General features: G+C 31.1%; 1 protein-coding gene across 31 annotated transcripts in view; it reads left to right on the plus strand.

The window, feature by feature from the left end:
- Positions 1–745: 745 nt before the first annotated feature.
- LOC129804584 (serine protease inhibitor 42Dd-like) overlaps positions 746–16,659 on the plus strand; it is a 60,392-nt gene continuing 44,478 nt past the window's right edge. For 7 of the 31 annotated variants that reach the window (XM_055852044.1, XM_055852047.1, XM_055852043.1 and 4 more), the window contains exons 1-4: positions 1,296–1,899; positions 1,976–2,073; positions 2,149–2,694; positions 7,491–7,878. In XM_055852044.1, coding sequence (XP_055708019.1) covers positions 1,857–1,899; positions 1,976–2,073; positions 2,149–2,694; positions 7,491–7,878 — 1,075 coding nt within the window. In that variant the 5' untranslated portion in view covers positions 1,296–1,856. Of the gene's footprint in view, positions 997–1,109; positions 1,900–1,975; positions 2,074–2,148; positions 2,695–7,490; positions 7,879–8,083; positions 8,346–9,399; positions 9,619–13,785; positions 14,686–15,661; positions 16,030–16,659 lie in introns of those variants that run through there. The other 24 variants (XM_055852059.1, XM_055852062.1, XM_055852064.1 and 21 more) reach the window with 18 other exon arrangements.

Below are 16,659 nucleotides of genomic sequence, written 5' to 3' on the forward strand. Positions count from 1 at the left end.
GTTCAAATTGCACGCATTTCTAGGGTACCTGCAAAAAATCTCAGCTACCATAAGCTTATCTGGGCTTATCATTGGTTTTATTCTGACTTCTTAAACTTCTTAAATATCATGGGCTATAATATAGGTTCCAATTGCCCAGAGAGGTAAAAAAGATACACCGTATCCAACTCTGTTGGATTTTCCAAAGTTTAAGATTAGACGTAACATTGATTTTATTTATCGATTTCATTTTTATTGTTGATTTTAAGTATGTAAAAAGCGTTTAGTCCTGAAAGGGTTACCCCGTTAAGGACGAGAGGGTCAAAAATTTGGGGTCAGAAACCAACGTTTTTTCTCACTTTATAGGGCAAAACACAACTTTAGATGGCAGTAGGAAAAATTTCATTTTTGGGTCACCGGTGACCCAATCGTCCTTAAAGGGTTAATAAATATACCTATATTGTTTGTTAAAGGGTTACTGTTTCGAAATAGTGCGAATGTAATTATCCGTGTAAATTCTCTATAATAATTTATTTTATTTACTTAATTTTATCATGTTCATTTTGAACATCTCTATATAAGAAAATGTGTAAAAAATTAATTTTTAAAATGAAACAGAAGTAATTATGTACTAAAAGAAAACAACATTTTTATTGCACAACGTGCTCCGGAGTATTGATATGTTTTAGCTGATAATAAAAATAGTCATTATCACATTAGTAGAAAATAAGTATAAAAAGGCAACTTGACCATGTTGGAAAGAAGTGCGACACCAGGCAGAAGAAAAACCCCAGAATGATGTAGCTATGTATATTTTATAATGAAATAATAAATTGTCCGTAACGAAGTTGGTGCTTCTGTATAAAAGCCTGACATTATCCGCGAAGATGTTCAGTTGTGACTCGATTTTCAACTCATACACTTCTCAAAGTTTATTTTTTTCTCACAATATTCAGTGTTTTTTTAGTGCAAAATATAGTGGAATAAATTAATTAATTAAAATGGAATCACAATTTTGTGAGTTGCTTTGTGTATTGTTAATCGATAAAATTTATTTTTAGCTCATACGATTCACATACTCTGACCAAGTTCAATTATCTGATAAAGAGTTTTTTCCCCCTTTTACTATCAATGACATACCATGAAAAACTGATAAAATGTTCATACCGTCGAATAAAAGAACGTTCTTTGGGAATTGTGCAAACCATTTGTGTTCCCTCAAGAGTGCTGTGAAGTGTCTTTCTGTGCAATTTTAATTTTTCTCTGAGGTATTGCTGGGTTATCTCTTTTTTTTCCTTTTTCTTGCTGCAGATGGGAAGATTTTGCAGACATTTCCAACGAGTTTAACGACTTGAATTTCAATTGAATATCTATTTCTTTTATATCAAAGTACAGTAACAAAAAAGTTTAACGTGTTTTCTCATTATCGATTTGCAACGCAAAAAAACCCAAGATTTTTTTTGGATCATTTTCTGTTCCTCATTAAATTTTCCCGGTATATCAGCAGACCCGGCAGACAATTTGACCTTATAGCCTGTGATGTAATTGATACTTTTAAACATACTTTTAATTACAATTATCAGTTATAATTTTTTTGTGACCATGAGCCCACCAAAAACTCTTTCATAGAGGAGTCAAATGCGTTACATTTGAAAGTGATTCTTTAATATGGCCAGAAAACCGATATTAATGCCCTCTTTCACTTGGTAATGTAAAGAATTTCAAGGCCTTCTGTGTCAGCAAGCCGGGGAATTTTTATGTTTTCTGTATAAACATACGCCCCGATTTTTTGACTCGCGAGATATACATGGGAATAGTGACTCATTCACTATTGAAGAGATTGCGTCACTGGGCCGATAAAGTTTTAGCCGGAATAGATGAAATTCAGTCTTTTGGTGGTGCTCAAGAGAATAAGATTCGGTACTTGATTCTCTCTCCTTATATTTAATTTTTTGTTTCCAATAACATTTTACTAATAACTTGTTCCTATTTTTAGTGACTTGTTTTGTTCTCATACTCGCAATATCCAGTACGATGGCCGATCCAGTTCCAGTGCCCAAGAGCTTCTCCAAGTTCGCCATTCAACTTTATCAGGTGAAGAATTTTTTTTCTTGAAAATCTTTATAATCCTTAAAAGCTTAACTAATATACCGGCTTTCTTTTGTACAGCAATGCGTTGCTGAGAAAGGTGGTAATGTCATTATTTCCCCATTCTCAGTCCAATCAGCTCTCAGTTTGGCCTTTATGGGGGCCACTGGAGACACTGCCAGGGAAATGTCCACCACAATGGGCTACGAAAATCCAGATAGGAATGCCATTGCAGATAATTTCGCCACATTGCTCTCTACCTACAAAGATAGTCCCCTACTGAAGATTGCCAATAAGATTTATGTGCAGAATAAGTACAATGTTAAGGCGCAATTTAGTGAGATTGCCACAAAAAAATTCAATTCTGAAGCTCAACCCCTCAATTTTGCCGACAATGTTAATTCGGCCAAGACTATTAACACATGGGTTGAGGACAGAACCAACAATAAGATCAAGGATCTTATTCCAGCTGATGCTCTCAATGAGGATACCCGAATGGTTCTGGTAAATGCAATTTACTTCAAAGGACTGTGGGAGAATAAATTCAAGGTTGAGAACACCAAAAAGATGCCTTTCTGGACTACCAAGGATAATTCTGTGGACGTTGATATGATGCACACTAAAGCCGTAAGTATTGAAAATTTTTACAATACAAATACAACTAAATGCAAATAGCACAATTGTTGATCCAACCGACCGATGGACGGGAATATTCTGCGCAATTAGGTTTTCTGTTTAAATTTGGAACACTGGAGTAATTTGATTTAATTTGGATACTGACAATTGATTTACAAGAAATTTATACTAGGGTAACGTGTGGTATTTCGGGACACTTTTCAGCACTTTCAAGTTTCAAGCAACTTAACGACTTCTCAAATATTTTTTTTCTTTGTTGATACAAATATTTATGTTCCTTATTCTATCCAGAATAAGATTTTTATCTAAAAATGTTGAAAGATGCATCATTTTTTATACAAAATAGAAAAAATGTAAAAAAGTAAGAGTGGTATATTTTGGGACAGTTGGGTATTTCGGGACAGACAAAAGTCGGTATTATGCAAATAAATTTCATCGAGCCTGATTATTTACCTTTGGGTAAGTGTGCCAAATTTCGGCATAGTTACATGCAAGCGACAAAGTCTCAAGTTTGAAATGTAATATTTTTAATATAAATTGAATATTTTTGTTACTCTTTTATAAGGAGTATTGCTTGGAACCTTGCAGACAGTTTATCATTTTTATTTTCTCTAAAATCATTCTTAATACATTTTAAAATGAATAAAAATGTAGACATAGCATTGGTGGCCTATTTCGGCCACCTTTATTCTCATAGTTCCTTGCCCTTCCAGAATTCTTTCAATGTCTTTTTCAGATCATCTTGCTCGTCGAAGCGCCATTTTTTGTTATTTTTTGCATTGTACAATCTCAAGAGTATCCAAAAACTAAAAATTCATGGAAATTCGAGGAACAAAAAATATGGCCGAAATTGCAAGCTGGCCGGAATTTGGCACACTTACCCTAGGTAGAAGTTCTAAACTTCACTCTTTCGTAAAAATTTTGTTTAAATTTCGCTTTTAAAGTGACTTAAATCTAAAAAAAACTAAGCACTGATTGTGTTGACATCTGCAAAACTGACCACACTGAAGGTTTTGTAAAAAGTAAAATGTGACACTCACAATTCACGCGTATTTTACGCTTTAAATTAAATAAAATTTCAGAAGTTTTATGTTTGTCTGATACGTAAAGAGCTTAAAATTTCATATAGAACTTCAAAATAATAAGAAAACAAATATTTATGGTTTTCTTTATGTGTCCCAAAATACCCATATTATGTCCCGAAAAGCACCTTGTCCAGAAATACCACACGTTACCCTATTCGCAACCAAATTACTTGCACCCTACACTCGGAAAAATTCGGCTATTAAATAGCCATAAAGTAAGGTTCGTTTTCGACACTAAAATCTAACCCCGAATCCATCTAATATCGTCTAATGTAAATTTCACTACAAGTGATGATAAACTTCAAAAGGCTGTATAAGTTCAGAAAGTGTAAGCCACCAATTTCGTATGATATAGAAATTAGCTTGTCCTCGCGTGTCGGGGTCATTCGGGACTGACCGGAGCGCTTTTGGCGATTTTGGTTTCTGAATCCATCAGTTTTATTTTGAAAATCTTGATGGTACTCTGAACAGTGCCTTTAGAAACTTTTGATTATTGTGCAATATTCCTGAAGGATTAACTTTCCTTGTGCAAATGAACAATGATACTGCGTTTTGTAAGTGACAGACGCTGCTTTTCACCGATTTTGCATAAATTTTCCACGGAATTTTAAACAATTTCAATTTCCTTATTTCACTACACTTGCTCTATAATAACAATTTGCGTTATCGTTTTATATAAAAATAAGCAAATAAATGTTGTCAAAATACGTTCTTGTTAGTATTTTTTGGAATTGCACAATTTGCGTAATTGGTATAAACACAATACTTAATTGAATGTAGGTATCTGTTTTCGACGATTTTTGACAGGAATACTGAAACTGGCTACAGCAATGCTACTAATCATCGAAAATAGCCAAAACAAAATTAGATATGATCTTACAGATGGAGCTAGCTGTAATTTATAATTGTTTTAAAAGTTATTAATTTAAATTTGGTATAAAGACTTGAAAAATGGGTGTTTTTACATTATTAAGCTGCCCTGTATGTACTGAACGGGATCTGAAATCTTCGTTTTTTTTCATTTTGTTTTTTTTATACTTATAAAATTGTAAAGTACAGTAGACTCTTCGATATCCGGCTGACTGGGGGACAAAATGACTTAGGTTTTTTGAATGATCAACGGTTTTTCTATTTTGTGCAGTGTGAATTTATTTTCTGTCTGACAAAGAAAAAGAGAATTTTCTTCATGGTGTGCTTATGTTTCATTTTTTATCACAATTATGTATTAAAAACTTCGATACAATGTTAATAATACTTTAATTCACTCTGGACAAACTTCATGTTTAGTGAAAATAATTTTGAATATATCAACCGCCAGTGTTTGGCAGCTGTCACCCGGATATCGAAGTGCTGGATATCGAAGAGTCTACTGTATAACACAAGATTTCCAAAGACAAAGTTTCCAAAAAACCAAAGATTATCGAAGATAGGGATTCCAAAGACAAACTGGGAAAGCAAAAGTGTAAAAAACAAAATGGAAAAAAGAAGATTCCGCAAACCTGTTTTTAGCATATCGTCAGTTAAATCAATGTTTGTCGTAACTTTGATGTAATTTTGTTTATTAAACGCACTTGAGAAAAAGAAACTTTTATAAGCCCATTAAAAATTATTTTAAGCAAAAATTATCGTAACGGCCCTTAATTAATAAAAATTTATCAGAATTCGTCCTAACTTCTATTTTTGGAGAAGTTACGACAAATTTTCATACAAAATTTTCTCTAATCAGCATTTGCTGTAACTTCTTTTGCTCACTTACGTAACTTGCAATTTGCAGTAAAAATTTAATAATAAAAACTCTTCCAAGTATCCAAAGACAGTGCGAATAATGCAACATTGAATAATTTTAATTCAATATTTGTGAGAAAAAAAAGTAAGAAAAATCCATGCCCATCTGTCATTAACCCTTTAAGGACGATTGGAACACCGGTGTCCCATAAAGAAAATAATTTTTCCTGACTACCTAAAGTTATTTTTTCTTATGTCTGTACATAATTGTAAAATGAAAGATTGAAGGAATCTAGAATATTTTTTGCAAGTCTCTAGCTATTTGCTATGTAGTAAATATTTAAGCTAAAAAATGGCGAATTTTTAAATTCTCAAATTTATAAATTATGTTATTTATTTTTTATGCTTTCAATTTTTTTTAAACAAATCTCCTTTGGCAATAAAAACTACAATATTAATACGTAATATTTTTCATTAAAGCGAAAAATATTATTCATTGGTATTGTTAGAAAAATTGCTTAAATTTTTGAGCTATTTTTGTCTTATCGTTCATAGAAGCACAAAATACACAGAATCAGACTCTGTTGGACTTTGCAAGGTTAGATGTAAGACTTATCATTGATTAGTGTTTCTCAGTTTAATTTTTATTGTTGATTTTCAATTCATAAAAAGTGTCTCGTCGTTTAAAGGGTTAATTCAAAACAAAACAAGCGACACGGCGCACAAAATTCATTCAATGAAATTTATGAAATAAAAGCTTTTAGGGACAGGGATACGAGTCTAATTGATTAATTTAGTTAAATAAAGATGCTTATTATCACTAGAGTAATTTAAATTGATATAATGCATTTTTAAAATTGTCGTAACTTCCAAGATCTCCATACATTGGAAGTTACGGCTTTATAAATGATGGAAGTTACGATAAAATCTTATTGTGTTTCTTCTAACATTATGTCAATATCTCAGCTTTAATATAATTTTGTAAAGATTTTCTCGAGTTAACTTACAGTTTATTAGTGCCACTTTTATTATTTTAACTCAAAAATATCGCATTCGGGGCTTATTTTTAAGAAAAACAAAGCTGAACTGAAAATATCGTCTCGTGAAAAGTTGTCAAAAGGAAGTTACCACAAATGCTGATTTAACTGACGATATTTCTAAAGGAAACTAGACTTTACCCTAGTGTAATTTAGCTCTGCAAAATAATTGTTGAACTAAATAACATATTTGTAAGGCCCAACTTCCTTTAGAAATATGCGAAACAATCGTATATATCAATATAGCCCCACATTACCTTACATGGCTTCCCTCTTAGAGACGGGGGGTTCGGGGGGTTCAGTTAGGGTTTAGAGATATCTAGAGCAAAGTAGAATTATGAAAAGAAAACATTTCCAATCTGTGCTTAGCTAATTAGTTTCTCTTTTTACTTATTTCTCTCTTTTCCCTATCATTTAATAGTTTTTTTTATCTATTTTTTATTAAATCCTTTTTGCCAAGCAATTGTAAGAGGGTTGAACCCTATTTGTAACTGCCAATAATTATAAGGGCAATAATTTTTATCAAAAGCTCCCGGAACGTTTAAAATATTTCCAAATGGACCACCGAATCCATGCTACTCTAGCAGCTTTTTGGAGAAATATTGGAGAAAAAAGACTCCAAAATTTTAAAATATATTATTTTTGAAATTCCTTTTCTCGAATTCATTCAAACTTTAGGTGTTGATGGAGTTTCATGAAGATTATCTATGTTTAAAATTTTTAATCCTCGGTGTATCCTATTTTAAAAGATATTCAGTTTTGAAATTTTCTACATGTCACTTTTTGCCCCATGTCCTTACCTAAAACTTTTTTCTTCTGATAATTTCCGCATCAGAAAATAATTTGAAAAGGTTAATTAGCGCAAAACATTTTAAAAATATGAATTTTGAGCTTTTAGAAAAAATGTTTAAAAACAACTTAAAACAATTTTATTTTATAGGACTTTAAGTACGGCGTATTCGACGATTTGAAGGCTGTGGCTCTGGAAATGCCCTACAAGGATTCCGATTTGTCTATGTTGATCATTTTGCCCAATGAGCGCGATGGTTTGGCTGATCTAGAGAAGGCCCTGGGTAACAGGGATCTCTCTGACATCACTAAGAATATGTACAAGACCGAAGTCATTGTGGATATTCCCAAGTTCAAAATTGAATACGAAATCGAATTGAAAACCGTCCTGTCAAAAATGGGAATGGCTAGAATGTTCAGCGATGCTGCAGAATTTGGGGATTTGCTCGAGGAGAATGACCCACTTAAAGTTTCCAAGGTTATCCATAAAGCCTTTATTGATGTTAATGAGGAGGGTGCTGAGGCAGCTGCTGCTACCGGTAAGTCTATTTTCTTGGAATATCTTTTACTAAATTTCGATCCTCTGCACGACTACTCCTCCTGCTTATTTTTTTCGGGAGTTAAAAGCTTCAAGATTGTGGTAGTTGTCTCTATAAAATGAGAATTCACCTTCTCATAGTATCATTTTTTTTAAATATTGGTCTCATTCTCAAATCTTACATTTTCTAATATTCATTTTCTCAGGGGTTAAAATAAGGCTCAAACGTAGCCTTGTTGGGGAGCCCGACTTCTTTACTGCGGATCGTCCTTTTAGGTTCTATTTGTTAATCCCTAAGGATAGTATTGCGATATTCCAGGGAAATCTGATGGACTTTTCCGGTGATACTCCTCCAGCTCATGAAGAGCTGTAGGAAAATTGCGCATTTTCTGTATGACACATATTTTTCTAAGTATTTAATATCATCTCTCGAAATAAATGTATTTTTTGTAATGTTTTCCTTAAAAATATTTTAAACAATTTTGGGAAAATTCCATACTCCCTTGAACTTTTTTTAAAAACCGCAGATTCAAACCATAAATTTTCATTTGTTTACAAGTTGAAAAGACAGATGGACGCACTCACAATTTTTTCTTAACCCTTTACTTCACGAGTGAACGTTAACGCACCATATTAACTTTTTTGGATTTACAGCTGAAAAATATATATTTTTTAAAATAGTCTCGATCATACAAGGTCCGTTAAATAAAGAAAAAATAATAAATAAAAAAGGCTTCTATGTAGGTAAATTTTCATAAAATCTTAAGGAAAAAGGCTTGATAACCATTTAAAAATTAATTTGATTTTTTATCGCCAAAAATAATTTGTGTTCTTCTGTACACAACATATTAAATTTAATTATGTTTTTTTTTCGGCAAAAGCTTTTGGAAAACTTGGAAAAAACACCACTGAAGGGTTAAATGATTCTCTTTTGAATTTATTCCTCATTTGTTACATTTTTCCGTTTCAAAAAGCCAAAAATTAACTGAAAAAGTTTACCTGTATAAATTATTGACTTTGTGCAACATTCTCCTCGTGTTTATATTGTTTTTTTTTCCGAAATATTTACAGTTCAGCAATTTTAATTGGTTTGCTTTTGGTACTTGTGTGCACTCAGTGGATGTAACGAGAATATCTCTCTTGCTCTTTGTAATGTTTTGTTACCCATTATCTCCCTCAACATGGTTCATACGTATATACTCCACTACACTACGTCAAGTGGAATATTCAAATTCCAATTGAATGTGTCATAACATCCACTCTGGCTTGGTTGTGTAATTAAATTAGTAATAATTGCGGCATTTCTCATCCTTTGATGTTTCAAACTAGGATAAATTACCAAGGGTTTGGGTTTTCAAAATACAGCAGTAAAATCATGAGAAATCTTTGCTTTAAACTTGATTCACCAAATAGCCACATACAACTTCTCTTTTACTACTTTGTCAATTTGATTTAATATTCTCACATGGAGAATATAAAGTTTAGGACTTTAACACAATTTAATTGAGCTTTTGCTTTGCAGCAACATTGATATTCACAGAAAGCCTGAGAATTCCAAATAGTTTTCAAGTTGATCATCCATTTGTATTTGTTATTAAAAGTGGTACATCTTTATTCTTTGTGGGATCTATAAGAAAGCTGTAGAGTGATTTAAAGAATCCTTTTCTTGAATTATATCTTTATTGGAAAACTATTTTATTCATACTCATATCATGAAATAAATTTTAAAACTAGAAAAATATCATTTGTTTTTTTTTAATCCATATTTGATAGAGGAAAAATTGAAAAATAGGAATTCATTGCGTATACTTAAATCTCTTACTGCTTCAAAATTATTTTTTAACCCATTCAGTCAATGTACCAGAAATACTTGAGATAGAATGTTCATATTTTGGGATTGGTTTCCTACAGGTTAATAGATGATTTTTTTGAAAAGAAATAATTTTTATCCATTATGGGGGCGCGGGGAGCCGCCATCAAACACGCGTCTTAACGGTCACTGAATTTAAATTCTGCACATTAATTCATTACAAACTCTATTGATTTAGATAGAGTAATTATCTAAGAAAACACATTGGCAACCAGAATTCAAATCAGGAAAGAGGATGAAGGTCAATTTTAACAAATTCGACGGGATGTCGCATTTTCCGTTCGCCATTTTGAGCAAAATTTTTGCATGACTTCACGTGAAGCTAAAACAGAACAATAAATGTATTCCCATCTCTGTCGGGCTATTTTTCTCAAGTAATTGAAGGACTAAAGTAACTAAAAATCCATTCCCGACAGAAACTTGAATATCAATTGCCCTGGAATAAATAATCTAAAATCACTCAATTTGCGTATAATGTATAATACCATGGTAAGGAATGGGTTAAATGCCAAAAACATAAAGAACAAAGAAAGGGTAGCTTCTAATGAAAAACATTTGTATCTTAAATTAAGAATCATCGAAAATATAAAATACTAGGGGAACTGTACCAAATTCCGGCCAGCGTGCAATTTCGGCCACTTCATTTATTCTTCAAATTTCCATAAATTTTTAGTGTTTACATACTCTAGATATTATGCAATGCAAAAACAAAATAAAAATACCACTTTGACGAACGAGATTATGTGAAAAAAAACCTTGGAAGAATTCCGGAACGTCAAGGAACTATGAGAATCAAGTTGACTGAAATATTACTCAAAGCTATGTCTATATTTTTATTGGCAATGGACGGAATTTTTGCTGTTTTATTCTTTTACAACGTTTCGAGGATTGTTGTCCTCTTCATCAGGTACTGAATTCGCAGGATATGTCATGTACAGGTGGGAAATGTTTACACTGCACTTGGATTGGATCACTGATCAAGAGCTTTGAAATCACCATTCAATTCAAACGTGTGATACATTCTGTGTCATAGCTTCATACATTCTGTGTCAGACGTTTGAATTGAATATTGATTTCAAAGCTCTTGATCAGTGATCCAGTCCAAGTGCAGTGTAAATATTTCCCACCTGTACGTGATTTTCCTGCGAATTCGATACCTGATGTAGAGGACGACAATCCTCGAAGAAACATTGTAGAAGAATAAAATAGCAAAAATCAAGAAATGTCTAAACTTTCATTTTAAAATGTATTAAAGAATGATTTTAAAAACTCAGCTAAAAATAAAGACGATAAACTGTCTGCAAGGTTTCATACAATACTCCTTAAAATGAAGTTAAAAAAATCAATTTGTATTAACTCTTTCCGGACCGCAGCATATGCTGGAAGCCAATTTCACAATTTTTAATCAAAAATATCTAAGCTCAGGAATTAATTGAATTTAATATTTTAGTTAAGTTCTTGGGTTATCTAATTCGTCGGATCTTGTAATTATTCAAAGATTCTAGACCAGGCCTGAGCTAAAAGAAAAGCCGAAGTGAATTTGATGGTGCCTGTTGGCATTCTTCGAAGTGCCGCGAAAATTCACGTAGAGAAAATGAGAGGTTTTTAATGTGAAAATTTGTTTAATTCCTTAGAGTTAAGTCATTTTCACAAGAAAATCCTTATAATAATTTAGTTGAATACAGTTATTTGGGTTAATTGCGAATAATTGTCGATATTACAACAAAAACATTGGGATGAAATTTTGAGCTGGAAGATTCATATTCTTTTGAGCTGTCCCAAAACTCAGGATAGGTTTGAGAAAAACTCTTTTGTACAACACGATTTTGGTTAATAAGGAATGCAAAAGTACATATTACAAGAAGAGACACGTCCTGCTAATAAGGATAAAATAGAGAAGAAAATATTTTGTCGCATTTCAGCGATTTTTTGCAACTACAGCGCCGCCAGACGTTTGTCAAGTGAGTTATTTGTGTCTCTATCTCTCTTTCTCACAGTTGAATTGCGTGAGATTTAAGAACTTTCCATTTGAAGTGATATTTGCGTTTAATTTCTTTGTATTTCTGCAAGATTCAAGTAAAAGGATGTATAGTGAACAGCTATCCGTCTTCCGACAAAGATAATCAAGAAGACAATTTCTTCCTATATGAATTTGTATTTCTGTTATGTCTTTTTGACGCAAAAATATTTATCATGGCACCATGAATGAGCGGGATAAGTGTTACCAGTATGGCTATCTGTAATTTCCATTAAAATTATCAACACAAAATTTCCGATATTACACTACTTTTAACGAACACAGGACTGTTCTAGACAATCAGAAAACTCGATGTTATTAAAATATTAAATGAAATTAAATATTTACTTAAATGTGGTTAATTCTTTTGATCCGGAATTTTACTAAGAGATTTTTACCTTGTTGATCATTGTTTTACAATTCGTATTACATATTTTTAGTTTTATTTAGATGCCATTGTTCTGCAAGACATTAAACTGATTTAAGCTTAATTTAGAAAATTTTAGAATCGACTGACACTGCACTGTTCAGGGGAAACTTATGGGGTACTACTACATTATAACACTATCACTTTTGCAAAATGTAAATTTAACTTTATTTTTCAAGACAATTGTAAATTTTTGGGAAATATTACTTATACGTCATGTTATAGTCTTAGGGCTCAAATAGTCTCAGACAAATCATAGAGAATACCTAGACCTTAAAATTTGGCAGTACATTATCAGCCCAAAATATTAAACACCAAACGCTTAGGATGATGGATTAGAAGTTCCACTGAGAAAAAAATGGGGGTCCGATTAACTTTTTTTTCCTCATAATTTTAACACTTTTTAGGTGTAAAAATATATTAACATTTTTTAATATTAATTTTACACCTTTTTAAGGGTAAAATAACATGAAAAAGGGTAACTTCAACCCCCAATAAAAAGCATAATATCTACACCGATTTTGGATCAATACTGCAGGGTAAAATAAACATTTCCGGAATGTTATTTTAACTTTTTCGGATTTCTCTCAGTGTCCTTGCATAAATTGCCTTTACCTAATCTATTACTGCCTAATTTTACGAGATAAATAGTCTCGAGAATCAGTCTGAGTCTATTCTAAGATTAAGGTATAGGCTGAACGAAAATTGATCTTCAAAATTATTCTATTATTCTTCGTTTCTATTATAGTTAAAGATATTTAATTTAAACATATTCTTTAATTTAATTCTTTTATTTTAAACATTTCAAACTTTATGTAGCGCATAACGAGAAACAAACTTTATGTTTATTTTCGATTTTCCTTTACTAGAATTTTTCATATTATTTGTCAAAATGGCTTCAATATGTCTTTTATAAATTTATTGGTTTTTAAGAGATTTGCGGGGAATTACTAGAGATTTTCATATTTGTTCAAATAGGATAATAAAAACCCTTTCAGTGTAAAGCTTTTTCAGGATATTTTGTTAATTCTTAATGCTTATAAAATAGAACATTAAAAGTGCATACGGAATGTACATAATTTCCAAACCATTTGAAATATACGAAATTTCTGTTTTCGAAAGATCCGAAAACTTAACTTTTTTAAAAAGTAATTTGACGTGTTTATCTACGATATTTAAATAGTTTTTAATGCTATATAGAGCTATTTCCAAACACAGTCTAATTGGGAATCGAATCTAATTCAAAAGTTTAACAGTATTCTGCATTGTCTTTTTCTTTTATCCAAATGAAACAGTGAGAAAATTTCAAAGATCGCGATTAGATTGAGTTCACAATTAACCTATTGTATTCTAAATATCTTTAAATTTTTCAATAATACGTAATTTAATTCTACATTTTATATCCACACGACACTCGATAATTTGCTCGTCTTTAACCAAGAATGCCTATATTCTCCCTACTAACACTTTTCTTATGGAATGATTTTCAATTTTAATAACCGTTGTAATCTTCGTAGGAAACAATCCCCTATATACCTAAGCAATTTAGTTTTTAGAAAACTTTTTGATGATAAAAATCATCAATTTCTTTTAGGACTTGCTGTTGCAATGCTGGCTTCCTTACGAGAAACTTTAAATCCTATATACTTTGTGGCAGATCATCCATTTTTCATTGCAATTTTGGAAAAGAATTCTGTTTACTTCGCAGGATCGATCAGGAAGTTTTAATTAATGTGAAATCTTCCACAAGAAAAGTTGTGCTTATTAAAACTACCTCTAATTTGAAAAATAAAGTTTTTCCAAATTTTTGTGAGTAATTGATGTTTTAAATTTTGCCATTCGAATAATTTTAGAAAATAGATTTTCGTGGATAACGTCTTATAGCAATAAACCAGACCAAAGTTTTCATTATCATTTTCGCTTTTATCAGCCAATATATTTATTTCGTAGCATGAATTAATTTGCAATTTGATTTTCAACGGCTTCAAAAATGTTGATAATCTTCAATTATTTTGCAATAATTCTCAATAATGTTACATTTTATAAAATTAAATTATTTCAGGTATCCTCATTATGCTTGCATCTGCACCGATGCCAGTACGAGTTACCTACTTTACTGTCGACCATCCCTTTTTCTTTGTCATTTTAAAGGATTCCAGTAATTCTATCTTTAGTGGCAGAATTTCCTCCTTTGCCAAATAATTCATTATTGTAAAACAAAAAAAAATGAGTTAAAATGTGATTTTGATGACGATTTTAATGGAAAAATAAAATTATTTCAGCAGTAATTTTGGATGCAGTGCTGTCACTTCTAGATGATCCGATTCCAATTGCATTTACGGCAAATCATCCGTTTTTCTTTGCTATTTTGAATAAGGATTTAATTTACTTGGCAGGATCAATTCAAATGTGCACATTGATGTGAAAAGTTTATACTTTATTATCTACCTCAAACTTAAAAAAAAAAGTTATCTGCAATCTGACGTAAACAAAAGAATCATTCAATGGTTTTCTATTAGATTCCACTCAAAAAGGACCTTGATTGTGATTTTCATTCGCTTTACAACTACGTCGTATTTTCACTCATATTCATCGGCGTGTTTAGTGTAATAGCAAATTGTCTTTATTAGCCAATATTTGGGGGCGATAGCGATACGCATGATCATTCTTGCATGACTATTTTGTGTAAACATAATTTTGCTAAAAGTAATTCAAATTTTGAAAAATTTTATCTTGTCGGAATTCAAATAAATTAATTTCGCTTTTGCGTCGATACCAATTCCAAATATTAAATTTACTGTTGACCATTCCTTTTTCTTTGTCAATCTAAAGGAATCCAATCTATAGTGGTAGATTTTCCTCCTGTGTCAAAAAATTCATTCTTATAATAAAATTAGATTAAAATTTGATGTTGATTACAATTTTATTCGAAAAATAAAATACTTCAGTAACTTCTGTCACCTTCAGTTTTTCGGCAGATCATTTGTTTTTTTTTAATTACTTTACCTTTAAAAATTGCTTATTTTACTTATTTTTATATCCTGTTCGAAACTACGCATGTTCTACATTTTATGAAGGATAGATCTTTCAACGTAAATCATAGATGTCATTTACACCGCCGCATTGGATTTAGATTGAACTGTCCCAAAACCGGAGTTTCGGACAATTCAGTTTGTATCTAATGCGACAGTCTAAATGACCTGAATGAAACCGTTTAGATTGCGGCCTTAGATTGAGACTTAATGGTCCGAAATCCGATTTTGGAACAATTCAAACCCAATCTAATGCGGCGGTGTAAATAGCCTAAATTAATCTATACTCATTTATTAAGTATAATAACAACCGATCTAATGGCTCTAATGCATTCATTTTGATTTCTAAATTTTGTGTGGCATGGATTTAAAAAAAATGTTATAGATTTTAAAAAATTTCAATAAGTGATATATTTTATTTTAATATTGTTTTCTCAGGCTTTGTCATACTTAAAAAAATTGCCCGTGATTGGTCTTCTTTTACTGAATTCTTTGCTGATCATCCATTCTTCTATGTAATAAAAACTAAAGATGAAAAGACACTTTTTAGTGGTAGAATTCAGCATTTTGAATAAAATTGTTCCAATATAAAAGAATTACAAATAAAAAGAAACACGAATAAATTTTCAACAAGCCTACCTATTTTTACGACATTTTTGAATTTTGTTTTTTAATTCTTAATAAATAATTTTTTTGTTGTTGATTATTTGATTTTTTATGTGTCTTTTATTAAATATTAACTGCGAATATTAAATTATACATAAACTCAAATTTTAGTACAAAAATATATTTCTTTCTTTTCAAAATTTCAGTGTTTTTGATTATTTCTTCAACCCCAAACAATTAAGTTGTACTATTAATTTATTTTATTTTTGATACACTCAGAATGCCCATTTTTCTTTTACAATTATGTTACTTTAGCTCTGAGCGAAATATTTGTTACATTATGTGACATTGTTTTAAATGAATAATAAATATATTGAAAAATTAACGTTATAGTGGGATTTACCTATAAGTGATCAGGAGAAAGGGTATATGTTAGGTATGAAATCCCTTGACAATGTGGAGGTCTTTGTTACCTATTGATCAATGAAAGGATAATTAAGATATGAGTTAGAACAGCTTCTTCCTCAGCAGGTCAGGAATTACCTGTGAGATGAGAAAATATTTGAGTAAAAGAAACTTGAGTATCCTGGTCGAAAGGCATTTTATTGCTTTAATATTTATTATCTGCCAGAAGGGCCACAATTCGCATTTTAACAATTCACAAAAATTAAATTCAGATGACAAAAATTATTGAGAAAATTATCAGATAATTACAATTTCTACTTCTCTTTCCATTTTTATTGAATATTCACGCACTTTTAACATTTTACGAAAATAGATCTGGCTATGTCAAAATCCTAAGTTATTCAAAATTCATTTGTTTCTATAAT

Source organism: Phlebotomus papatasi, chromosome 2, assembly GCF_024763615.1.
Source record: "Phlebotomus papatasi isolate M1 chromosome 2, Ppap_2.1, whole genome shotgun sequence".
NCBI lineage: Eukaryota > Metazoa > Arthropoda > Insecta > Diptera > Psychodidae > Phlebotomus > Phlebotomus papatasi.